The sequence below is a fragment of the Desmodus rotundus genome, chromosome 6 (assembly GCF_022682495.2).
Source record: "Desmodus rotundus isolate HL8 chromosome 6, HLdesRot8A.1, whole genome shotgun sequence".
Taxonomy (NCBI): Eukaryota; Metazoa; Chordata; class Mammalia; order Chiroptera; family Phyllostomidae; genus Desmodus; species Desmodus rotundus.
Genome location: NC_071392.1, coordinates 97,326,817 through 97,354,007, shown reverse-complemented (window position 1 = coordinate 97,354,007; position 27,191 = coordinate 97,326,817). Strand labels below are relative to the sequence as shown.

At 55.3% G+C, this 27,191-nt stretch overlaps 1 protein-coding gene across 1 annotated transcript in view; it reads right to left on the bottom strand.

Moving 5' to 3' along the window:
• The window catches only part of BMP7 (bone morphogenetic protein 7), a 70,789-nt gene that overhangs the window by 32,841 nt on the left and 10,757 nt on the right, over positions 1-27,191 (bottom strand). Inside the window, exon 2 of the mRNA XM_024559645.4 lies at positions 7,434-7,626. Within this exon, the coding sequence (XP_024415413.2) occupies positions 7,434-7,626 (193 nt within the window). The remainder of the gene's footprint in view (positions 1-7,433; positions 7,627-27,191) is intronic.

The following is a 27,191-nucleotide window of genomic DNA, read 5'->3' as shown; positions in this document are numbered from 1 at the left end:
GCAATTACAGGCCCTGATATGAAACACAGATGTTAATACATTTGGAAAAATAGGCTCCTATAGGCGAGCAGAGGTCCAAGTATGAAGTGCTTTTGGAATTAAAGCCCCAGATCAAGTCGTACAGCCAGCCCCCAATACTGATGATACCCACTCTCCCCAAATTCATTCCAGGGCAGGGGACCCAGGGCCATGGCCCAGGCAGCATTCCCCCTATTTGCAGATGAGAACCAATCCACCCTTGGGTACCCCCTGGCACACAAGCTCTGAATAACATAATTATAATCATCACAGGGAAACAGCCCTAAGATCGAAAAGTATTATAATTACGGGCAATTTTCACTTTTTGGAAATTGGGCTCAGATGCTGGAGAAAGATGCAAACAAGGCGTTCTCAGGTTTCAGTTCTGGAGGAGAGGACACCGGGACGGACTGGCCCGTGGCGGGAGGCGCTGGGAGGGCGACAGGCAGGGACCAGCATTCCTTGGCCGGCACTCACTCGGCCAGCAGATATCTGCCGCGCACGTGTCTGTGCCAGGCACCGCACTAGGCGCTGGAAGACCCTCTGTGGAGTCAGGAAGCCAGCCCTAGAAGGCCAGGTCCTTCTTCTATCTGTTCATGCCCATGTGTTTTGCTGAGTGCCTACTATGTGCCAGGCTCCAGGAACAAAAGATGCATCAGCACTGCTGGGACAAGCTGCTCAGGTCTTTTGTCTTCTCTGCCTCAGTTTCCTTAGGCGGAAAACCCGTTTCCCCACTGTTGCTGATCCCTAGGATGTGTTGAGGGGAATGAAGATATGTGTCCACCAGCCGAGGGAGGCAAACGAGAGGGACCAGGGAAGGTGTAAGCTTCCTTCCCTTAGCCCCTACTGTTTTGCCTCGGTTTCCTTGTCTGTGAAATGAGGTGGGTGAAGGCACCCCCCTCAGGGGTTGTGCTGGGAAGGACTGAAGAGTGTCTGCTACACAGTGAGTGCTCACTACGGTCACCTTTGTCATTGTCACTGTTCACAAAGGCAGCCATCTCTTCTCCCAGTCCAGGGAGGTGGTGCCAAAAGGGGGGGAGAAGATTACACGGTGAATTTGGGAGACAACAGCCAAATCAATTGAGATGTAAAAGGACCAGCCCTTTCCCACAAGGCAGGCCTGCAAGGGGACCACTTCATGGGGACACAGACTCACCGTGACCTTCGCAGTCGAGCGTTTGATCCACGAGGAGGGATGGGAGCAGAGCAGACACAGAGGAATCGAGCCTAGTAAATGCGCTCGCTGTCACCTCTCCCAGAAAGACATCGGGATGCCCCACGGCGAGCGGATGGGAGTCCCAGCCCCTCACCAGCACTATTCGCCTGCATACTCCTGGGGGGGGCAGGGTAGGCGTCTCCTGCCCCATTAAAGGGGTGAAGGGACTCATCCAAGGTCCCCCTGATCCTGAAAGGAAGAGATCAGAGCAGCGAGCGAGTCCCCTCTGGGAGCTTTAAAAGCCCTCAGTGCCAGGTGATGCCAGAGCCAGTACATCCAAGTTCTAAAGGTTGGGCCCCAGCACCCGAAGTCCTACTTATTAACTGGTTTTGAACTTGACGTCCAGTGCATGGCCTCAGGAGGGTCACCTGACTGCTGTGTGCCCCAGTGACCTCATCCATGAAACGGGGGAAACCAGACTTCTCGAGGTCGTTGGGAGGAATAAGACAGGGTGTGCCCCTTGCTGAGCACCGTCCTGCTCCATCACAAGCTCTCCAAATCAGATCTGTTTCCACTGATCCCCCCACCCCCGCCCACATTCTCCGCACGAAGCCAGGCTTGGGATGGCTTATGGAAGGAAATAAACAGCGCAAAGATCAAAAACCACCCAGGCCCCCCAGCTGGCCTCAGCCCGCAGGACAGGAAGCCAAGGGGCCATTGGCCCGGGATGCCAAGCAGGGCGGGCAGACTGTACTGTGACCAGCGCTAACTGGACAGGACACAGTGTTGACACCACTGCCAGCGACGGGTCCAGGGATGCACAGGACCCCACGGGGAACCAAGAGACGTGCACAGCCCTTGTCCCCTGCTCAAGCTGCTCCGAGCAGGGTCTGGAGTGAGGCCCAGAGACAGGCAGCAAGGAAGCAGGCCTGACGCCCCTGACCCAGAGGCTGCTCTTGGGCGTGCTCTCCTTGACCTTCTGGGCCATTCCAGCGGGGCGTTGGCAGCCGGCTGCTCCCTCCTCGCCTGGGGAGCTGACCAGGAAACTCCTGAGGAAGCAGCTACAAACCAGAGCTCACACCCTCGGGCTGAGGTGTGCTGGCGAGAGACAGAGGCCAGGAGATGTGGAACCAGGCACGTAGGCCTTCAGGAGCAGCAAGAAGGTTCCAGAAGCTTCCAGAAGCCTCCAGAACCAAAGCCTGAGGGGTCCTGCACTCTCAGCTGGCCACCTCCATGTGCTATTCAGACTGTCAGTCGGAGCCTGGACCATACTTGGGGCTCAGTCCTGTGGGAGAAAAACCGGCATCTATGGGAGACCAGGACGAAGGGCACCCGGGGGCCTATTACGAGGAGAAATCTCTCCCCTTCCATCGCGTGGGCACAAGACGGCTCACAGATGAGGGAGAAGAGGGATCCTAGCCACCTGCCCAGGCCCTGGCTACACAGGAAATCACCTGGGAGCTTTAAAAAACACCGAGGTCCAGCCCCACGCCCAGCCCCACCCCCAGCCTGCGCTGGGCGTGGGGCTGAAAGCCTCAGTGTGGGGGAGGAAACCAGTACAAGTGGGAAGCGCTTGTGGCCAAGAATGTGAGCCCAGAACCTAAGACCCTAGCTCTGGTCCCGATTCTGCCCCTCGCTAGTTGCGCGACCTCAGCTGAGTTACTTCCCCTCCCCAAGCAGCCGCTACACCTGTAAGTGGGAGGACAGGTCTCCGTGGGGTCACTGACAAGGTGCACAACCAAGGTCTAGTGTCCAGCAGACACATGAGGTTGAGCCTGGAGTGGGCAGGCGGTAGGGGTGTTCTGGAGAGTGAGCATGTCCCTCCACCCAGACACACTCGCGGGGGCGGGAAGTCAGAAAAACTCAGAGTCTTGCTCCTAAGCCCTTCGCCCTGCTTAGCTCCACAGAGACAGGAAGGGTATGAGGACCTGCCGCTCCAAGGCCACCCTGGGAGACACTGCAGGGTCGACACATCCTCTACACCCGGCGCCCCTGAACCTTCTCCCCAATTCCCTTGGACCTAATAACCCTGAGGCCATCCCCCAGGGTGGGGCAGAAAGGCAGAAGCTCAGGCCACCCCAGCCAGTCGACCCCAAACTGCGTTTCCCCGATTTCCCAGAGCCACGTGGCTGAGCTGAGCTGTTAAGTGCAAGATGTCACCAGGCTGGGCTCCCGGGGGGGTGGGGGACACTGCTGAGGAGCCCAGAGACGCCTCCTCCTTGTGGGGGGCTAAGAGCCTGGGTTGAGCTGCTGGGGGGCTGTGGGTGGCAGAGCCTCCCCACCCCGGGCAGCACAGGGGCACAGGGCATGCCTCCTCCCTCCTCATAGCCTGCGGGCTGCACCCTCACAGGGATAGCACCCTGACCCTCAAAGAGTGACTCAGGCTGCCACTGATCCAATCTTGGCCCCGGAGACCACTCTGAGGTCACCCTCCTGGCAGCCAAAGTACCCTGGGATGGACCAAGGGACATTTTTCATCCAGCTGCCCACATTCTCTAGACCTGGGCAGTGACCACTGCCCTGTGAGCGGGTCCTGCTGCCCTGAAGGCCTGTGCCCTCCCCCCCCGGGGGGTATCTCACAGAGAACCCGTGTTCTCTACAGGTAGGGCAGGGCAGAGAGGGGGGATGGGAAGTGCAAAGTCTAGTTTCCACAAATGAAATCAGTTGTTAACGAGTGCGACCCCCACCCCCAAACACCCTCACCTTCAGCTGAAACTGAAGTTTAAGCCAGTGGGGACAGACAGATGTGTGAGTCCAGCTCCAAGAAGCTGGGCCCCAGCTGGCCAGGTCCTGGGCGTGGGGACCGGAAAAGGAGGGCAAGACTCGGATGCCTTGGCCCCCAGAAAGGCCACTGGAGCCAAGGGCACGGACCCCAGACCTGCCTCTCAGCCCCCGTCATCCGCAGCCTGCCAAGGGCGGTCCCAGCACGCCTTTCCAGCTGTCTGGGGCCATGCTGCAAGCTGGGCCCGAGGGCCGTGGAAGGCCTCCAGCTCGGCTCATTATCGGAATTTAATCTGGATTCCGAGAGATCAAGAGGCCTTGGTGGAAAGTGGCTGTCACAAGGGGAGAGACAGCTGAGGCCAACCCAAGCCAGCTAATCCCCGGCACCCCAGGGCTTTTTTCCTGGAGCTCAGGCAGAGGCTTGCCAGAGAGCCAGATGTCGCAGCTCTGCACAGCTGGGCAGCGGCAGCAAGCAGGCCACACAGCAGGGCGGCGGGGCAGGGTCTTGGCTCCTCCCTGGGAATCGGATCAGCCACAGGCCTTCGGCTTAAAGGGCTGAGGAAATACAGGCAAGGGTGCCACCTCCACACAAACTCAGCACCATCCCCATGCTTTTGTCCCCATGGAAGTTTAGCAGAGAGGGGGAAAGCAGGGCCACAGCTCTCCACGTGCCTAAGGTCTCTGCATTCCTGGGATGGTAGCAGTGATGATGATGATGGTGGTGATGCTGGTGATGACGGTGGTGGTGATGGTGGAGATGGTGGTGGTGATAGTGGTGGTGATGGTGGTGATGGTGATGATGATGGTGGTGGTGGTGGTGGTGGTGATGGTGGTGGTGATGGTGGTGATGGTGATGATGATGGTGGTGGTAATGGTGGTGGTGGTGGTGGTGGTGGTGGTGATGATGGTGGTGGCGGTGATGGTGGTGGTGGTGGTGGTGATGGTGGTGGTGATGGTGGTGATGGTGATGATGATGGTGGTGGTAATGGTGGTGGTAGTGGTGGTGGTGATGATGATGATGGTAATGATGGTGGTGATGATGACAATGGTCATGATCCTAATATTAGCATAACTTTACTGAGCAGTTATTATGTTGTAAGTATGTTGACCTGCTTTATCCTCACCACAACCCCGGGGGGTAGATGCAGTCACAATCCCCACTGTAGGGAGGAGGAAACTGAGGCTCCAAGGGGTCACTGCGTCCCAAGACTACACTGTTGGCGCACATTGTTGGGACTCAAATCCACTCTTACTAGCTGGGTTATCCCACCGGGGGAGCTACATGATAGGATGGTCTTACTTTTGGAATAAAAAACGAAACAAACCACTAAGGAAAAACAATAATTGTGTTTTTTTTAAATGCAACATTTTAACTACTGGAGAATGAGGGGCTTGCTTCCTTCTTTCACGACAGAAAGGAAATTTATAAATCTAAAGGGAGCAGCCCCTTCTTCCCCCTTCATTGCCTCTCACCCCACCCCCTACTTTATACTCTGTACCTGTCATGTCACTTTCTGGGCTCGGACGTGAGCTCCCAGAGGGCAGGGACTTATTTCCGCGGTGCGTGGTACGCAGCAGGCGCTCAAACATTTGCTAGCAAAGGACTTGGCCTCCCAGCAAGCACGGAGAGCGCAGTAGCGGCTGAATAAACAAATCGCAGGTCTCCGTGCTTCTCTCCAAGGGCAGTGGCCTCTGCCCTCCGTCATGGCCATCTTGCCCACCTCAGGAGCTCTGGCGCTCTTCCCAGTGCGTGGAGCAGTGTGGGTGTGCACAGGGGTTGTGGGCCCAGTGGGCTCGGCCCCCCCCCCATCCAGAGCAGTGCAGAGGACGCGGGCAGTCCTGAAGCAAGCTCCCACTCACGGCACGAGGGGCCGGCGCCAGCAGCACCGGGACCGACCGCGGCACCCCATCGACCAGCGACCACCGGCCAGGAAGAGGAACCGATGGCTGCCTGGACAGCTTGCAGGAAGACTGGCACAGGTGACGCCAGCCAGCCCTTCCAGGTCTGTTCAGCCAGCCCCAGTCGGGGTAAGCCTCCTGGTGGAGTTTCAGAGGCAGGTGTGGGAGCCTGCTAGGGGCCCAGGGGTGAGCGGGGCTCCGGGTTTGCACAAGCGCTACTACTGATGAACAGCTTTGGGAACCGGCCTCGCCCCCCATTAATCTGCCCTCGTGAAAAAGTCAAACACAGGTTCTGGTTCAAGGGTCCCTGGAGATTCGTCAGAGCACAGAGCAAACATATGTCGCCCCCACCGCCCCGCAGAAGTAACTCATCGTATCTTCTGTAACCGGGCCTGCGGCCAGGGCACAGCCCACCGGGGGTGAGTGGGGCACCTGAGGACCTTTAGTAAAATTCAGGGGTGACTGTCTGCTGCCTCCCCTGCACCACGCCCAGGTCCCGGTACCATAGGGGGCTCAGAAATGCAACGTTAGTCCAGGGAGGTTCCACTTGTCACCCATCAGATGATAAAGATCAAAGCCGCTCGAGGAGAGACCCTGTTGGTGAGCGCGGGGGGAAGCAGGCTGCTCCGTTGCAGCGGCTGGGACTATAAATCGATGTAACCCCACGGACGGCCGTCAACCCCTATCAGCGTCACCTCTGCGTGTGCCGCCTTAGAGGGCTGCTGTGGACATGAACTGAGCCAACAAATGCAAGAAGACATCGCAAACACTCGAGACAGGTTTGGTTTTATCAGTATTTAAGACGACCCCCCAAATGGCGGCAGCTGGCAAACAAGGTGATAACGGTCCCCACCGCCCTGCTGTGGTAACAGGTCCCCCTTCCAACTGGACATGCTAGACACCCCCATCAGGAGATGCCCACCCCCCTCCCTTCCAGTAATTACCGAGGAACAGTGTGCCGAGGAGGGGGGTGAAAGTCTGATCCCTGGGATGCCCCAAAACCCAGCTGATGGCTGGGACGACCTTGGCCTTGTCCACCTCGGCACTGTAGAAGGTACTTATTATGTGGTTCAGCCCATCCTCTTAGCCTTCTTACCTCACAGAAGACCATGAAACTAAAGAGGCTCAAGAAATGCATGTCTTTCAACACCAGCTTTTGGCTCCTGGCCTGGTCGGTGGAAGGCTGAGCATTCTCTGTTTTTGGTTTGGGGGTTTAGATCCCCTCACACCATTACACATGGCCACTCTGGTTGGTTGCCTGGATCACGTGCTGGGGTTCAGGGTGATGAATGGGGGAGAGGTAGACCTTCAAAATCGTTTCTTCCTCTCCCTCATATCCCTCTTCCAAGCCCCTAAACAGGCACCGGACCCAGGCCACCCAGGAAGACCCCCATGGGGCTACACAAAACTCAGGTTCAACATGGCCATCTCTGTTCCTAAAAGTCCGTGGATGGGGATGGTTTTAAGTAATGGTGGCATACGCCATATGCCTTCTTTAAAAAAGATAATTCAGTGCAGGGCCTGGCCCGTGGTGGGTGCTTCCAGGTGAACGCAGCCAAACTGTCCCTGCCCCAACCTGGCCCCATCCTTGGCTGCCACGCCCTTCTTCCTCTGTGGCCGGAGGAAGCTCAGCACCCACCTGCCCAAGTGCTCCTGCAGCACCTGGTACACGCTGATCCGAAACGTCTCATTGTCGAAGCGTTCCCGGATGTAGTCCTTGTAGATCCGGAACTCGGCTGCAGTCACAGCTTCCCCTTCAGGGATCTTGGACAGATCGAACCGGAACTCCCGGTGGTGGTAGCGCGGGTGGAAGAACTCTTTGTCGTGTTCCACTGCAAAGGGGAGAAAACACACACCGGCCCCAGAAACTCGTTAGTCACTGGGTGTCACTGTCCCGGCTCGGAGCCCAACCGCACGGGGAAGCGCCTACTGTCAGCCACCCCTGGTGCTAACTGCCCATTCCATGCTGACCTGTGGCGGACGGAAGTGCCACAGGCTCAGACCCCGTGGTCACCTTGGAAAACAAGGGTAGTGACTCTGCAACCACCCTGCTGGGAATAGGGGGGCCCTGGCCACAGCTATCGCAGAGGCCCTGGACAGACTCACGTTCTGGGAGGTCCCGCCTGGATTTGAATCCAGGCCCAGCCACTAACGAGCTGAATGGCCCAGACAAGGAACCAAGTCACCTCAATTTCCCTATCTGAAAAATGGGGATAAGAGTCCTCCTTCGTTTGCTGTCGTCAGAGGTAAGTGATGTGATCCACACAAGCAGCTCAACCTCGGGTGGGACTGGCTGACCATGAGCAGTTAAGAGAAAACATCGCCCTGGCCCCGCCTCTCAGCCACTGCAAGTTCGAATCGCCCTATCAGCTCTGGAAAAGCATCGGGCGCCCTGGCCCCCGCTGGGCTGGCAGGTGTTTCCTGACTGGCTCTCTGGGCCCCTGTCTGCCAATTTCCATCTGGGCAGATCCCAACTTCCCTAAGCGGGCATGGGCCAACAGGCACCCAGGGCACCAGCAGCCCACGGTCCTCACCCCAACTCTGCACCAGCTGCATCGGTATCACTGGGGAGGGGATTCAGAGACCTGTATTTTTTACAGCACCCAGGGGTTTCTCATAGCAGCCAGGGTTTACAACCACCATCCTAGACTAAAAGCAGGACGAGAGATGGGAGAGTCTGGGGGCAAGGGGAGCTTTGGAAAATGACTTCAAGACAAACCAAAGCACAGGAACTCAGTGCGTCTCCCTGACGTGGGCAGTGAGCCCAGGCTGAGACGCTGTGCCTGGTTCACAGTCGGTAAACACGGAGACGGGCACACACCCAAGCATAGGTTTCTGGGGGTGGCCCTGGGGTTCCTGAGGATCCTGCATCCTCTGGACCAAAATGGAGCAGGAATGAAGCTGGGACTCATCAAGCGCAGGAAAGATGCAGCCCAGCCAGGCTCCGGGGTTTGCAGCATCTGCAGCTCCTTTCATCTCCTGGGAGATACAGCCCCCTCTGCACTTCCTGCCTGGGGGTGGGGAACCAGCTTGGCCAGAAGACAGGAGCAACAGGACCAGCAAGCGCCTGACCCAGAGCTCAGGCTGAGTTGGGGCTGCCACAGCCGAGGCAGGACCAGAATGCCTTTGAGGAAGGGGGGACCTGCACCAGGGGCCCTGGGGGCCCTTGCTACAGGTCTCCATGGAAAAGATATTGGGGTGAGGGTAGAGGGCACTGAAGAATGACCCACTCATCAGGCTGTTCCCTCCTGGGAAGAGGGGGCAGGTGGCATCCTCACGGGGAGGGATCTGGCTAGGCACAGGGATGCCCCTGCCTCTGGACCAGCCTCTGGGACCCTGGGCTCTGTGGGAGAGCTGGTCAAGGAATGGACTCTCCAGAAGCTAGGCGGTGGCTGTGCTCACCCACTCACCCCTTTGCACCCACAAGGAATAATTCTCTTCTGACCCCGACTAGGAAAAAGGCCAGGTTGAACATGATGGCAGAAAATGGCTGTGGGGACTCCGATTTATGAAGGTGGAGAAGGAGGGAGGGGTCTTTTGTAGCAGCTTCCTGGCAGTGCCCATGGTGGGGGGGATCCGGTGAGCCTCAGGAGAAGACCCCGGGGTGGTGGGAGGGCACGGAGAGCAGCCTGGACTCTGTCACTGCAGAATGCCCTGGGCCAGTCCTCTGTCACCCCTCGAGCTCATTCAACCTGCACGTTGGGAGGGGACGCACCTGAGACTCAGGAGGACTGGTGTGGCCTGTCCAGAGCCAGAGAGCTGGGACTCCCACCCAGGTGCCGCCCCCACTAGGGGAGGCCTTGGGGCGCTGGCAGGGGGCCGGCGAGCCCCTTTGCTGGTTTGTCAGAGCTTTTACACCGTAAACAGCACACACTCTGTGTGCACGCACACCAGATGTGCACACAGCAGCTGATCCTCGCAAAGTGAACCCACCCGTGGAAACCCCCTCCGGATGAAGAATCAGAATGTGGCCTGCTTCTCCCCCACCTCCCCGTGAGCGACCCCAGCCCTAGGTCAGCGGTGCTTGCTGTTGAGCGCTCTCAACAGGGGCAAGTGCAGGACCTTCTCCTGGGCCCGACTCCTTCCCTCTGCAGGGTTAGTGGGACCCGCCCATACTGCTGTGGGCATCCACTCATGCTCACCGCCATGGAAGAGCCCGGTGTGGTTGTACCACGGTTGTATCCCTTCCCCTGCTTGTGGGCGTCTCTCTGGGTGGTCTGCAATCCAGGGCTCTGACAGCAGGGCTGCCATGAGCGTCCAGGCCCCTGTATTTCCCAGATACACATCCTGAGAAGCAGGCCTGTGTGTGCTCAGCTCTGGTCATATGGCCAGGCTGTTCTCCCGGACAGTGTGCCTGAGAGACTCCTAAGGGTGTGTGAGGAGGAGACAAGTCTGTCTAGGAAGGGACAGACATCCTCCAGGCATGATGCGTGGCCTCCCCAGGTGCTTTTCTGCAGGGGGCTGGGAGGGCGGTGAGGCAACGACTCTTGGAGAGTGTCCTGGACCCCCAGGAGCAGTCAAGTGCACCCAGGCAGTCCCCACACCCTCACTGTGACCTCTCGGGTCACCCCGCCCACCCCACCACTCTGGCCACTCCTTGAAACATGCCCTTAGATATTCCCCAGTACGGCCCAAAGCTGGAACACAGCAAGACTCCAATACGCTTCAGATTCCCCACTCCCAGTGCTGGGATAGGCCACACCTGGATAGGCAAACACAACAACCAACCGAGCAGGGAATGGGGGCTGCGACCCTGGGTGCTTTACAGTAAAGATGGATGAAGAACCCAGAAGAGCAAAAGAACTCATGTTTATGAGTGCTTGCTCTGTGGTGGGTCCCAAGGTGAGGACTCTGCGCCAGTCTGATGGACCCCAGTGAGGCAGGACCGATCTCCACTTTGCAGATGGGGAAACCGAGGCTCAGGCAGTCGGGTGACTTGCCCAAGGTAAAAGTTAGGTGAGTGGCTGAACTCTAAAACCCACACTCTTGACCTTTACATTATGTGGAGCCAGGTGGCTTGAGTTCCAGTCACAGCTGCGCCACTTACCAGCTGCGTGGCCTTGGCTTCTTAACCTCTGTGCGTCCCCTTCCTCCAGGACACTAATGATGGCCCTTTCTCAGTGAGTTGTTGAGAGGACAATAGGAGCTGTCACTTGCAACAGTGCCCGGCAGATGGAAAGCAGTCCGTGCTGGCCATGGTTTCAGGGTGTCCAGGACAATGAGCCAGGAGAAGGACCCCAGTGCAGCAGCAGCAGTTTGCGTGTGGGTATTTACTTAGTTCCACTGAGAGAACTTTATTGGGGAAAAAGTGCAATAGAGCCAACGATATAGAAACATTTGAATGAGCATGACATTTAACACAGGTACACTTGCTAAAAGCCGCACACCCGATGGAGAAAGAAAATATTGATACATAATCACAAATATAAAGTTTATTGTAGCAGGTGGATATGTAACTGTTTTAATATATAAGATTAAATGTATCTTAACTGGGAAGACACTTTAGAGATCAAACAGTTAAGAGAGCGGGGTTATAAAGTTTCTCTTTTAAAAAGGGTAAATGAACAGAGTATCCAACTAAACTTCTTGCAACATGGGCAGGCTTTCGGGAATGGCTTGCTGAGCAAATTTCCTTGTTAGTTACTTTAAGACAGGAGGCATGGACCACATGCCATTCTGTTCTCCCTGAAACCCTATCATCCCACATTCTGAAAATAATTTTGTGATTTATCAAAGACAGGATAGTCATTTTTGAAAAAGAGCAGTGAATAATTCAAACGCCCATCCCCATTCCAAGTCTCATCTTCCCAAGGTTTCCATTTCACGTGGGAGCCACTCCCCAGCGTGGAATCCACACCATTCCCTCGGGGGCCAGGCCTGTTTGATCGGCACCACCGAAGTATAGATGGAAGCAGGCACGCGCTCTCAGGGAGGAAATACATCTTTACCCCATCTTCCTAAATTACCATGGTGGATTACCCAAGACTTGGACTTCAAATAAATGTCTAACGCTGATATCTCCCTGTGTCCAAAGAGGAAACTTTATGTATATATAATTGGGCTTTCTGAGAAAGGCAGAGCCCAGAAATCCAGCTTTTTCTCTGCTGCCCTTTGCATTCCACACCCCACCGGATACAAGAGCTCACGGGCATTACCGAAGACTTTCATCTTCAAAAGATTAAAAGGGCCCAAATCCCCCGAGACCAAACGTAAGTCCAAAGAAAGTGGATTCCGGAAAACACCCTCTGGGCAGCAGCGGGCCCCAGCACTGTCCCCAAAGCCGATCCTAGCACCTTTCTGGAATAATGGCCCTAAGGCTGGCCCTGGGAAGGGAACTTCTGGGCCACAGGGTGTCAATAAAGGGTAGAGGCAGGGGGGACAGGAAGCCACACACTGGGAGTCAGCTCTCATGACCCTCTAACATTCAGGGGTGACCTCTGCTCCACATGCAGTCCAGCCTGCTCCCCAGTTCTTCCAATCTGGGAGTTGTGTGGACACCCTTCAAACAATCCCCTTTAGGCCAGAGTCAGGTTGCTAGTTTCGCAGCCAAAGCAGCTCTGGGTAAAGCAATCACAGCCGGTTATACAGACGCCGGGCAGTGCACGGGCGGGATGCACACCCAGGTAACAGTGGTTACCTCCAGGTGAGCATGTGCCATGAATCTGCTGTATGTGGACTTGGGTAGTTTCCAAGTTCAGGATGACCCCTTGACCCCTAGGAACAGGGACAATGACTGTCTCCACCCCGAGCCCCTGGTGTCCAGCACAGCCTTAGTAGGGCTCCATAAATCTACTGGATTGAATATATTATTCTGCATAACTCCTGTCTAGGCTTTAAGTAAGCTGTTGTAGTCATAATATGCATACAGTAAAACTCACAGCTCAGAGGTGGTCGCAAAGCTCAGTGAACTTGCTCGATGTAAACACGCCCAGAGCAGGACACTGATTACCAGCAGCAAGGGCATCTCCACAAGGCGCCCTCCCCAACACCAGCGCCCCCTCCACAAAGATGCCAGCCACCCTAACACCCAACACCACAGGCTCACTTTGCCTGCTTGGCGCTTCACCTTCCACGTCTGCTGCCTCCACTCACCTGCGTCCACGCCGCCCCCGCCCCGCACCCCCAGGTTCCTGCTTGTAGTGGTAGCTCATCATTTCCACGGCTGTCCAGGGCCCCACTGTATTGTATGAACAGGCCTCGGCTTATTTTGTGATGGGCATTTGAGTCGTTTCCAGTTTGGGGCCACTACCAATTGCACCGTGATGGACACCCGCACACGCTCCTACCAGGGAAACACCACGGGGAAGGACTGCAGGTCAGTGGGCTGAGGGCCCGCCTTCCGCAGGTGCACCTCACTGTTCTTATGTCAAGGATTTGGGGGTAACGGTATGGAGCCGAGTGAGACATCATCCCCACAGCAAGAGCTCGTTTTAGTTTATTTTCATGAATCCTGGTGCCTTTGTTTAGAGGTAGCAGGGAGGGAGGTGGGGTACTTCACAGGAAAGGTGTTGAATGGAAGAATGTTCAGGGAACATTTAGGGAATGTTACGGAAGTACTCAGGTGGACCAGCCCTGGAGGACAGGGGAGGGCACGGCAGGCAGAGAGAGACCACATGTTGGTGAAAGGCAAGAAGTCTGTTGGGAATAACAAGGAAGACACAAGTTAATTCCTTCTTGACGAGGTTCTTGGGTGCTATGCTAAGGGGTCAACCACTGACCCCATCAGCCATGATTGGTTCGGTCCAGCGTTATGTGGGATGGTGCCTTGATCAAATCCGTTTTAGCTAGAGGACTGGTGACGCTGTGGGAAGTGGATAATGGTGGGTGAGAACAGAGACAGGCAGCTCAGAGGAGGGTCTGGTCCGGGGGTGATGCATATCCAGCACACGTGCCCCCTTTCTCCCTTCCTGCACCCAAGGTAGGCATCACTAAACAATCACAACACCCTTCGCTTCAACCTGGCACTCAGGCAGCCACTACCAACCCTGGCTGCCTGAGAAAGTGACTATACTTTTCATCCCAGGTCTGGACTGCGGGAGAGATGGAATGGACAGGAAACGAAGCTGGAGGGAGGGGCAGAAGTCAGCATGGACCAAATGCAAGCCGGTGAAGGGTAAGGACTAGAGAAGGGATGTCCCCAGGTAGCCAGGAAAGCCTAGTGGGCCATGGTGCCACTGGTATAGATGTAAATACTGCAGGAACAGCTCTGCAGGTGAAGTGGAGGGAAGAAAACACAGGTGGCTGTGGACTGGTAAAACCTGGGGTGAGCTGTGAACACCCCGCGTGAAAAACTGGACTGGACAGTTGGAGAGAGAGGTGTGAAACCCTGGCAGGAAACCAAGTGTGGGGCTGCTGGGCTGGGCTGGTGGCTAAAGTTTTGCAGGGAAAACACACATGTAATGAGAAAGATCAGCACAGCCTTGGGCTGACAGTGGGGGCTGGAGGGAGGTGAAGAATGTGGCCGCTACCAGGAGAACTGGGCCTGGGAGGAGGAGCAGGACCAAGGACAGGCAAGGTAAGGTGACTACATGGTGGCCAGATTCAGATGTAAAAGGACAGGGAGACCATTCACTGGGTTTGGTCATCGGTGGCTCACAGACCTCAGGGAGTAACTCTCATGGGGACATCCAGGCAGAAAAGGCACCTGCAGAGCGAGATGGTGGCCACTTGCAGACAAGACCTCTGTGCCAGGGGGAGGGGGAGCTATCAGCAGCACAAAGCTGTCTTCACTCCTTCCTCCCCAAGCCCTCTCCCGGCCGGCTGAGGTGAGTCAGTAAATGGGTGGTGACCACCGTCCCCGCCCAGCAGCTCCTTCCAAAACTGTGTGGTTTTCAGAAAAAGGCTGGCTAGCCTTCGGACCATGCGGTTTGCCCCAAAGATGCCACTAAGCTATGAGATGGGACCGAATATTTTATGGGCAAAGGCACGCTTCCCAGGGAAAACCTGCAAGCCCAGCGTGGGAACTTTGCTCCTCCCTCAGAGACTGGTTTCCAGGAGCTCAGACTGGACGGAGGAGCTCCAGTTACGGCTGGGACAGACCCCTGAACCCCTTTAATGAGAATAAAGCTCTGGGAACCCACAGAACCAACCGAAGTCCACAATGTAACCAGAAGCTCCAAATGAGTTTCCGAGGACCCACGACTGCTTGAGGAGTCCCTACCCCAATATAACTCTGAAACCTGCAACCCAGATCCCTCCCGTTCCTGCAGGAACACCTTCATCCCAAAGTGCTGGCGCCCACCAGCCTTCCCTGGGGTTGATGTTACCGAGTCTGCTGTCAGGAGGGGACCGCAGTCCCGCAGCATGGGGACGTGAGATGTCCATGGCGAGATGAAGGAGCTTGAAAGGCTGCCAGAGTCCTGCCATAAACTGGGAGTTCTCGAGGGTGGAACAGACACACCTAGCAACTCTAACAGGAACACGCTGTCTTCGTGATGTGAGCTGCACACCAGCTCTTGCAGCAGAAGGGAGGAGACGTCCTGAACCCAGAGGCAAGGAACGCTGCATAGAAGTCTAAAATGACAGCTGCTTGATACCTCGTGTCCCCTTGCACCTCGGTGTCCTCATTACGAGCACTGATGACCCTGGACCGCCCCACGTGGGTGTGCAAGGGCCCCCAGCTGTCCTGCTAGAGGACAGAGTTCATAACAAGCCCAGTGACATTGCTGCTGTCATGCCCCTGACCCCAAAACTACCAGGCGGCGGACACCGTTTTTAAATTTTCATTTTTAATTGTGGTAAAATACTCTTAACATAAAATCGATCATCCTAACCATCCCGAAGCGTACAGTTTATTCACGGCGCTGTGCAGCCAATATCCAGAACTCTTTTAATCTATCAACACCGGAAGTCTGTCCCCATTAAACAAGTCCCCATTCCCCAGTCTCCCCAGCCCCTGGCGCCCAGGGTTCCCCTTTCTGTCCCCGTAAAGGGGGTGACTCTGGGTGCCTCACGTCAGTGGGCTGCTGCAAATCTGTTCTTTTGTGGCTGACTTACTCTGCTCCGCATAATGCCTTCAAGGTTCACCCCTGTTGTAGCGTGTGCTGGAATTTCTTCCCAAGGCTGAATAATATTCCACTGTACGGATGGACCGCATCTTGTTTATCTGTTCTTCCGTCCATGGACACTGGGGCTGCGTCCACCTCCTGGCTACCGCGAAGAATGCTGCTGTGAATACGGGCGTGCGAATATCTCTTTGAAACCTTGCTTTTAATTCTTTTGCACAGAGATATCACATGGTGGTTCTATTTGTAATTCTTTGAGGGACTGTCATCCCGTTTCCCTTGCAGGCTGCACCGTTTTGTAGTCCCGCCCACAGCGCACGAGGCTTCCAGGTGCACCACATCCTGGCCGCCACTCGTTCTTTTCGGGCGTTTCATTTCAATAGTGAAAGGGCCACCCTACTGGGTGGGGGGGGGGACAGCCACCATTATCAAAGTCTGCCTACCAGCCTGGATGCCATATCCCCTGTGTCACACACATCATCTCATTGAATCCCTGCACAGAGGGAACACACGCGTCGTGCCCATTTTACAGACGAGTACATGGAGGCTCAGAGAAGCCAAGTCTCTTGCCCACGGCCATACAGCTGGTCTGAATCCCCATGTGGCCTTCAACACTCAGCTGCACTCTCTCCCTCAAACTGAGAACCACCCGACCTTGAAGCTATGAAGACGATCACATAAGGATTGCTCCGAAGTAGACCAAGCTCCTGGTCCATGTGACGTGGTTACAACATCCGTCTCCTTAAAAATGGAACTCAGAGACCAAAGACTCTGCAGCCCACTCAGGTCTCTCTCTGGCTTGTAAATTTGCTCTGGCCCAATGCCAGAGTCACCCTTGAGCGAAGCTGACAGTTTTAAGATTTTGTAGCATTAACCCATCTCCCCATCATGCCCCCCTGCCCCCCTAAATCGGGGGCCAGGGGCCTGCCTGGGGGAGGGCACACAAGAGGCATTGTCTCCCCAGCCCCTGAACTGCTGCTGCCTCAAATCTGCATCGTTCCACCCGATGCTCGGGCCACCGACAAGGCCACTGAGGACCCAGTGCCAGGAGCTCCGAGAGGGTCTTCCGAGACACTGCCTCCTTGTTAGATGCTGGGGGCTGCGTCCTGAGACACAGGTGCGTAGGCAAGGGCTCTGGCAGCCTGGCTTTGGCCGCCCAGATGTGGGGGTGGGGGTGGGTCCCAGAGAATTACTGCACCGCAAGATTAAACACTTCGGTGTCAACATGTGCTCGAACAATGTTATCATTGTGAATTGAATGGACCAAAGGGTTTAGGGGATGGGGTGGGGAGAGGGAAAAAAGATGGGTTTAATTATCTCCAGGGCCAAGCCAGTCGTTTGCCTAAAGAGACCCAGACGCTCGCAGGAAAGAAAAATGGGCTGTAAGTGCCTGTCAGTGTTTCCGACATAAACCGAGGCCACAGTCCCTCACCCACGGGCGCCCCACCTCCTCAGGGCAGGAACTCGGCCCCCAGGGATCTCCGGGGCCCAATCCCATCCTTGGCTAACTGAAAAGGGAGGGAAAAGAATGGAAACTAGTTACAATTTTCAGCTAAACTAGCCACTGTCAACCAGGGACAATTGTGGCCTCTCCCTCGCCCATCAAGGGGCACCGGGTGACGCCTGGATTCACGTCGTGGATTTGTGTTACTGGTTTCCGGTGGCCGGGGACAGGGCTACGTGTCCTGCGCTGCCCAGGGCAGCCTCACAACAGGGCGCGGTCCAGCCCACTGTCCACCAGGCCAAGATGGGGATCCCCGGGCTCACAGGCAGACCTCAGGAGAGTCAGAAAACCTGGGTTTTGGTCCCACCTGGCTCTCAGCTTGTGGCAGGGGACCCCAGGTTCCCTGGGTCCCAGCTTTTTCCTCCATAACAAAGGGATGGATTTCATCGGTCTGAAGTATCCTTCTCCTCTAATAGGTTGTACCCGATAAAGTCGCCAATATTCTACCAATTTTGCCCTATATTCGGGTCAGCCTGGCACTTCCGAGTTTGAATTCTACATCTGTGCTGGCCACTAGGGCCACCCCTAACCACGTGTGTCTACCGAGCCCTGGAAGCAGGGCCAGCGTGGCTGGGAACCCCACATTCAAATTTGTCTCCGTGTGTGGAGTTAAATCTACACAGCCACAGGTGGCCAGCGGCTCCCGCCCTGGACAGCACAGACGCAGAGGCCTCGCAGCATCCCAGGAAGTCCCGTCTCGCAGCACCGCTGCACAGCGTCGGAGTGCCGACGGAAAGGGGGCCTAAAGCAACACAATGACGTAACCAACCAGCATCTGAGGGTGTGTTCTCCAAGATGGACAGGAAGCATTCTCCTCAAGAAGAGACGCTCCACGGAAGGAGGGAGAAGTCAATTCCAGATTGTGCACCAGGCCCGGGCTGGACACGGGCGGCTCCGTGGCTCTCGGTTCTGTCTGTGAATCAGGCACGATGACCCAAGCTTGTCACTTGGGGAAGGACATCACACTGGACAGCCATCAGACCCACCAAGCTCAGGGGCGCAAGGGCAGGGGCTTGGCTCCAGGACACGGGCACCACGGCTCCTTGCACTCGGCGGAGCCGGGCCCAGTGCGGTGGTCACAGCCCAGGCCACCCGCTCCTGCCAGCTCCTTTCCTTCCCTTCCTAGAGCTTAAAACCACGCTCGTTATTTCACTGATGGGCCTGTATGAACTGTCTTCTAGGTTTACCTCCGACAGTAAGACCTGAGCGGGGAGGGCACAAGCACGGCTATCCCCCGTGGGGCCGGGTGGGGGTGTAGGTCCCCACCCTCCCATCCACCAGGTGCTTAGCCAGTCGCTCCTCATCTGTAAAAATTGGAGGATGGTGAGAGCAACTCCGGCTTCGGCGGGCTGTCTCCCAGCGTTTTTAATGCAGGAGGTCTGGGAGCTTGCACATCTAACATGTTCTCGGAGACGCCCATGTTGCCGGTCGGGGCCCCCACTCTGAGGACTGCTGGCATGGAGGACGCCTGCGTGGTGCCAGCACGCAGGGTTCCGGCACAGTGGTGACTGTCGCTACTGTGCTGTCCTGCACTGCACCATCCGTCGCACTCACCGGCCTGGTGTAGGCAGGGCCCCAAGGGTCTGAGTGAAGAAATTTGGAAACGTACCCCGTGGGGTGGAGATGGGCCACGGGGGGTGGGGGGAACCTACAGCCTGGGTTTGAGCGCAGGCTTGCCAATCACCACCAGAGCCTCAGGACAAGGTAAGCCACCCCTGGGAGGCTCACTCCCCCCACTCCATGAGACGGGGGCATTCACAGGCCCAGGTAAGGGGGCTATTGTGGGAATTCAAGGAGATGGAGGCTGGCCACCATGGGGCTCTGGGAGCAGCCGAGGTGGGCAGAGGGGCTGCTGCGGTGACCCCCTTTCCCAGGCCGGGAGGGCGCCTGCCCGGCCCTTCCCCCACAGCAGCCAGAGTCCTGGGTCAGCTGGGCAGGCACAGCTGGTTTCAGGTACTTTAGAAGCAAATCAAATCAAATGAGAATTTATAATCCTTCCTGAGGTCTGGGTTCCATCAACCTAAACTCATTAGGCCCCGGCGGTGCAGGTGCAGCAAAGGAGAATGTTGTTCTGCATTTCCTTTGAGCGGGGCTCCCATCTGCCTTTCAAAATAAGAGTCTTCAAGAGCCTCTTTCTTGCTGTGGTCACAGTTTTAACAACCTACCCTTGAACTCCCCAGCTGAACAACCAAAACACCCTTAACACTGCGTTGTTGTCCTCCGAACCTATTTCTGGTAAAGGAAGGAGAATCGAGAGCAAACCAAAGATTGGTTCTGAAATGACAGTTGGGGTCCACAGCTGAACGCCACCAGCAGGGTTGCCAACAGACTTCCTGTCCTGGCTGAGGCCACCTCCCCAAATCAGCGGAAGTGATCAGCAGTGATTTCAGAGAATTCTTGTGCAGCAAAACTTAAAGTTTTAAAGCAGGCGGGACTAACCCACAGATTCAGAAGATGGGATGGCGATGGCCTGTGAGTGAGGGTGGGAGGGGCTTCTGGGAGGCCGGGTTCCCTGACAGGGCACCAGTTACCCAAATGTGTTCACTCTGCAAAAACCCGTAGCTGTTCTTGACTTGTGCACGGCTCTGCACATGCATTACACCTCGATAAAGAGTTTGATTAATAATAAATGAAGACTGGCTTTCCCCATGTCCAGTTCTACTCAAGAAGTCTTCGTTTCCATACTTCCTCTACCGTAGGAGGTGCGGTCAATTTAGTGACCGTTCTGCGGGGGAAAGATAACGCCGCCTTTATCAATTTTGACATCTTGTTTCCAGAACCACAGATAATCAAGGACACAGGGTATGTTATGCCTAAAGCACATCACTGTGAAATCTTTACGTGGCTCCCTACTGCCCTCGTGTAGAGCCCTCCCTTTTGAAGCCTGTTTGCTAACCTGCTCCAAACCCTTGCTTTGCCGAGGAGCAGTTCAGGATCAAGTGCAAGAGGGAGGGACCAGTAATGACACCTCTGAATTCAAATACACTCCCTGGCTATCCTGGGCCAGCTTCTCTGTGCTCAGTTTTCTGGTCTATAAAATAGGTAGGGTAATAATGGCCCCCACTTGAATGGTTGTCATGGAAATTATTAATTAATTATCATGATAATGGCTAACTATATCATAATGGCATCGCTATAATTGGATAGTTGGCGTTCCCCCTAACCCCCAACCTCAGCTACAAGGAGCCAGAGGCTGACCCCCAGCAACCTTGTTCATGTAGCAGAATCTACCTTCTGGACCCCATTGACTCATGAGTGAGCCCATGATTCTGGCTGCCGACGAGTCTCTCCCCAGGAATTTCAGCTGGGTGTGGTAGCTCAACCATGTCATCAAGAACTCAAGTGTCTTCTGTGTTTTGGTTTTGCTGTTGTCCTCACATTGATGTTCAATCCTTGGGCTTGTTGCCTCATGGTCACAAAATGCCTGCCGTGGCTCCAAACGTCACAGAGCCACATTCAAAGCACAAACAAGGGGGAAAGGATAGACAGTTCTGTTTGCTCAGCGGTCACGCATCAGGAAGCAAAATGTTCAGAACCACCTCGCACCCCATTCTACCCCTAGCAGACCCCCCTCGTGTGTCCCACTGGCTAGAACGGCACCCGTGGCCACTCTAACCTGCTAGGGAAGCGGGGAAAGCAGGCCGGTGCCTAGCCAGATTACCAGTGGGTCTGGATGGCCCACTTTCTCCCAGCAGGCAGGGCAGCAGAGTATCCAGTGCGTCAGAGAGGTAAGAGGGGCACTGTTTGGCACAGAGGTGAGAGATGTGGAGAGAATAACCCCTGGACTCTCTAAGGTCCTTCTAGTTGCTGCTGAGTCCTTTCCCAAGGCTTGGGGATGCCTTGGTTTCCTCCTTAAACTAGTTTGGACGTATTTCTTTTGCACACAACCATACAATTCTGTACACGTACTTTGGTTCACACAAACAAGCCCTGAGAATAGCTTCCACCCCCTACCCCCGGACCGTCTTTTCTAAGCAGTGGGCCTAAGGATACGCTCTCACTGCAGTGCTTCTTGCAAACAAGCATAAGTAACCCAGGTGCCCAGGCCCCATGGACCGGAAAGGCCCTTTCAGGCTGCCACTGGGCCTACGAGGCTCCACCAGGGCAGGCCTTTTTCCTCCAAGCAGCTCTCCACCCTCGGTGAGCAAACAATGACGCAGATTCTTAAAATGCCTGGAGTGCCTTGATCTGTTCATCCTCTACCCCACGGGAAACAGGAGCCACCTGTCCCCCAAGCAGAACTCAGACCAAGCCTCACCCCGGCCTCTGCTTCTTCCCAGGGGACAATGATGCCTGACCTCCTCGAGTCATTTCCAAGAACTTCTGCCCCATATCTAAGGAGATCAGGAGTGGTCAGTAAACACAACAAAGTTTGTTTTCAGCGAGCAACTGGCTGTTGGCTGGAGTCCCATGCGTGCGTCAAAGTTAGGGTTAAAGTGGCACCTACTCACAGGTTTGAGCTGAAAGAGAAACTACAGTCTCTCCAGGCTGCAGAGGGCCTGGCTGCACTAATGTCAACACACCACCGTTCTTCTGCACAGATCTCACCGGCACGGTTATGTGGGCACTTTGGAAACTGGAATAGGGCCTCTATTTATCTGGGCACAGAGTTGAGCCAAAATACACGTGCAAATAACTTCTAGAAACCCAGCTACAGATCCCATAAACAACAACAATAAGGAGGGAGAGAGGAACAATATACCATTTGAGTGTGTCTACCTAGCAACCACTTCCGACACGCTTTCCCCATCCACCCCACTGTGGTGGCCACAGGTGAGTTTCATACCTTCCCATCTTTCCTTGCAGCAAGACCTGGCCTTATGAACCAGACTGGCCCATGGGACTTAAGAAGTCTCCTAAAGAACTTCTAGGAAACCAAGAGATAGATAAGCAAGAAGTCTTTGGACACTTCTCTTTGTCCTGCCTTAACTGTGAGGCTGTATGAGGAAGTGATGTGTGGGGCTGTGGCAGCCATCTTGCAACCATGAGGTAACAGGTACGAGGAATTTCAGGATCACAGAGAGAAGCTGGAAAGATCATGGATATCTAGATGACATCACTAGGCTGCTATCCCAAACTTGGGGTCACCTCCCTGAAGGCTTGCTGTTATGGGGGATAGCGACATGTTTTCGGTGCTTCAGCGGGTGTTCTGTGACTCTGAACAAGTCCTAAATGAGACATCGTTCCTCTCCACAGAATCAGGGAGCATGCTCCGGGAGGTATTTGTCTCGCAGCATCTCTGTCCCTGAGGGTGGTGCTAGTGTCTTAAGATGAGCATTTTGGTACAATATGGGCCCTAAACTTGGGCCAATTATTTTGTCTCACGTGCCGAGGGAGAAGCAGTAATCTGCCCCAACGCTGGAGGAAAACCGGCAACAGGGACTAACCACAGAGACAGAGTGTCTCTGTGTCCAACAGGGCAGCTCCCTAAGGGATTTCAAAGGTGGTTTCCTCTGTGGCCAGTTTCTGTCCTTGCCCCTGCTGTCAGCTCCACCCCCGGGGGAGGGGCAGCTGCACGTCACACGTTGTTGTCAAGTGTCCGGGCCTCTTGTCAGAATCTATCGTGGGAGTTGAGTAAATAGCACAAACGTAATTTTTTAATGCGAAGTTACTCAGGGAAATGCATGGTCTTGAATACGAGGGCCCGAACTGGATTTGGAGAGGAACTTCCAGGCATCCCCAATGACTTGCAACTGGAGGACTAATCAAGACACCAGGCAAGAGTCCATTGTCATGGAAGGTACTAGAAGACTCTGCAGCCAGAGGGGGCCCTAGGTGCGGCCTCCGTTTACGAGAGCTCCCCGCCATTATCTCATTGACCCTGACTACCCTGGGCCCTGAGCCACCCCACATTAGAGGGGAACTGGAACAGACTGCATTCTGTCCCCCCGAAATCCAAGTGCTAAAAGCTCTACCCCCAACATAGATGGCATTTGGAGATGAGGCCTTTGGGAGATACTAGGTTGAGATGAGGTCATCAGGGTGGAGTCTCCACCATGGAATTAGTTCCGTTATAAGAAGAGGAAGAGATTAGAGACCATCCCCCATCTCCCCCCACGCCCCCAGGAAGAATACAGCAAGTATGTGTCTGGTCTGCCAGCCAGGCAGAGAGAAACAGAACTGACCAGGCCGGGACCCCGATCTCAGACTCCCCGCCTCCGGAAGGTGAGAAATGAATGTCTGTGCTTTAGCAACACCCAGGCTGGGGGATTCTGTTGGGGCGGCCACCTGAGCTGTCCAGCGCTGAGGCCACTGAGGCCCAGAGCACTTCGGAACCTGCAGTAACTTGCCTGAGGTCACACACCAGTGACCTGGGACTCAAGGCCAGACCTGATGTCCACAAAACTGGGCAAGAGTCGGTTCTCCCACATGTAAAAACAAAGGCAGGAATCACGCTATTTGGTGAATGGCTGGTGTAAGGGGGTCGTCACTTAAGATGGAAAAAAGTCAGTTGTCCATATCAAAATGGGGGGTGGGGCAGGGCCTCGGAAATGCCACCATACTGAGTCTACCAAACAGGGTTTAGGAAAGAGCGACAGAGAACAATTTCACCATGATTGATTGATTGATCAATTGCTTTTAAGAGTGGGCCAGCCCACAGTCAAGGGTCTGAATCTGAGGGGTGTTTGTGCCCAGCGCTGGCAGGCACTCACAGGTCCCGGCAGCTCAGCGTTCCCTTGTCCATGGATGCAGCATCCCCACATGGATGGACGTGAGGCGGCGTTCTAGAACAGCAGGTTTCTAGAACAGCAGGGTTGGTAGTAAGAAAACCAGCTTCCTGGTGTGTCTTGCCTCCGATCAACACAGCCAGGACCCCCCGTTTCAGCAGGGGTGTCAGCCTGACCCACATCCCTGCTCTGGTCCCGGAATGAGCCGGCAGCGCATCCCACCTCCCCAGATGCCAAGAGGGCACTTGGGACCCACACAGGCAGGCCAGCTCCAGAGTGGCCCGCGTCTGACCCGGCCAGTGCCTCTCTCTGCCATCAGCTAACGTTCAGGGAGCCGGATGCCACACGGGTGCCGAGCTCAGCTCTGCTCCTGCCTCTGCACGGGGATCCTCCCAGGAGCCCGGGAGGCGGGCACCAAAATTAACCGGGAAGAGGAAACGGCACCCGGAGTTCGATCCTCTGCCCGAGGTCCCGAAGCTAACCAGCAGCCGCGGTGGGATTTAGACTCACAGGGTCTGACCCCAGAGCCAGCCGTAACTGCCACCTGACGTATTTCGGGAGAAGTTTTTGCCAACAGATCACAGGTGGGAGCTGCAGGGACAGATGGAACTGAGGAAGAGGCGAGCAAATTCTCCAGGGCCTCTACAGGGACTCATAATGCAGGTCCCATGCCACAGACGCTGAGAAGTCTGCAGAGGGATCTCTGTTTAACCCCCAGTTTCCTCAACCAGAAGAAGCTCCTCTGGATATCCGGGGGGACAGAGGGTGTCTGTGCGTCCCTGGGCGTCTCGGAGGGACAAAGGGGCAGGTGAAAGGCAGGCTTTTTAATAATATTTTTACCTTTTCCCAGGTAAAGGGTATAGGCCACCTAAAGCAGGGGTCAGCAAACTTCTAGAATGGCCCATTGAGGACATATTCTGGCCCCTGGAGAAGGCACGGTCTCCCGGGCGACGCCGCCCGTCCCTGAGGTGCAAAGGAGCCCAGGAGCTGCGCCCACGATGAACGTGTTCCGACAAAGCCTGGAATCTCGTCTCTTTTTCACGGCACGAAATACTGTTTTTCTTTTGATCAGGTATCACCTTTCAAAAAACGTAAAAGGCCTTCTTGCTCGCAAAAACGGACAGCGGGCCAGGTCCCGGACCCCGAGCCTCTGCTTGGGCGGCTTCTGCGCTACAGGGGGGCTCGGAAAAGGCAGCTTCTCCACTCACCACCCTTCGCCCCACGGAGCTACCAGCAGGAGAGGGAAACAGGTAAGAGGGGTTTGGCCGTATTTCCTCCTGAGGAAAGTTGGGGGTGGGGGAGGGCCAGTTCTGAGGGTGTGTTTAGTAATCTTTCGGTACCATCGGGCAAGAGGCACTGTGAAAACATTTTGGTTCCCGGAGATGGGACGGCCCGTCAGGGCTCTGCCCTCCACCTTCGTCCCCAGGATGTTGGCCTCGCAGGCAGGCAGGCGAGTGGTGAGTGGTGTTCCCAGGGAAGGGCTCGCGGGGTGATAGCCATCTGGGCTCCTTTCAACCGGAAAATAACCCACCCGTCTGGAAATGCTGCTTTCTCCACTCGCTGCCATGGGCCAGCGCGTTTGAAGCAAATGCAGTCAAATCGGTTTCCAAGTTTGAGGAAAGTGACCTAAACCAGGGGCTCTTGATGGGGGGGCGATGTGGTCCCCCAGGGGACATTTGGCAATGTCTGGCGACACTGTTGGCTGCCACAGCTTTAGAGAGGGGTGCCCCTGGCATCTGGTGGGTAGAGGCCAAGGAGCCGCTATCCTGAAATGCCAGGAAGGCCCCGCACCAGAGAACTGCCTGGCTAAAAGCATCGGTAGTGCCCCGCAGGGAACTCTGTCCTAAACCTGCCTAAAGGGGCACTTCCCAAGTCCTAGGGTGTTTGGGCCACGAGATCCCTGGAGATTTCTGGATCCCCTTTCCCCCTCTTCCGGCCCAGGCCCCACCCCCAGTGTATTAAGACAATGAGGCGCTCAGGGTTTGAGTAGGTATAAGCAAGTAGCTTCATTTATTGTTTCCTCCTAAAGGAAATGACCAACCAGTGCCTCCACCCTATAAATATTTACTAGCCCTGGAAGGTTCTGAGGCCCCACTGCCATTTTTAAGGGCTTCTCTCTCAACCAATGTTAGGTCAAGTCAGTCAGCAATGGAACCTGAGAAGGGGGAAGACGGTGGGGGGCATTTTACGAAGTTCAGGACCAAGAGGAAAACCGAAAACCCTAAAACGACCCCCACACCCCCTCTTTCTTGCTCATAAACCAATGACTGCTTTATACGGGGCTTCTTATGAACAGAGACGGAGTTTTAAAGGTCTCAGGGCACCGCCGAGCAGGGTTTGCTGGCTGAGGCCCCATCATGTTCGGGGGTCTGTGGATTGATACGTTACTGGCCTTTGGGGTGTGGTACCCTGAACACACTCGAAGGCCGGCTCTCCGGGATCCAAGCTTTGGAAACAGGGACACCACCAATAGCCAGCCTCTCTCCTCACCTCCAGCAGGAGGGCTTTTTCTGGGTTGTCGAGGCTCGGAAAAATGTAATCACAAAGAATGCAGACAAAAATGTAACCAACACCCAGCTACCCACACTAACAATTAACAAGACTTAACATGGTGGTTGCTTTTTTTTTTCTAAATAAACTTTTTATTTTAAAATAACTTCTGATTCACAGCAAAATTACAGATAGTACAGAGTTCCCATGCACCCTCGCCCAGCTGCCCCCAGCATGAACATCTCCCATGACCCGGAGAGACTTGTCAAAACTAAGAAGTTAACATCCATGTGCCACTAGTAACGAAACTCTAGACGTTTTCAGGTTGCCCCAGTTTTGCCACTGAGGCTGTGGTCCTGCTCCAAGGTCCAGTCCAGAGTCCAACATGGCACTTCCTAATGGCTTCCTGTTGCTGAAAGAAAGAGAACTGGACAGGGACAGTGGCCATGGGTTTAAAAGATGTCCCCAGCCCCATCCCTTTCCTGCCTCCCGCAGGCAGCTGCTGCGGGTCCTGCCGCCCGTGTTTCCACAAGCTCGCTACACCTGTGTGAACCCACCAACCATATCCAGGATCATCAGGTGCCCGTGGGAGTGTGTCTGACACACTGACACGCGGTCACACCCTACACCTCCTTCTGCAACCTGCTTTCTGTTTTGAGTCTGTGTCGATACATAGAAAAGAAATGCGTGTGTTCCCTTCTGGTTATGACCGATGGATACGTCAATGTGTT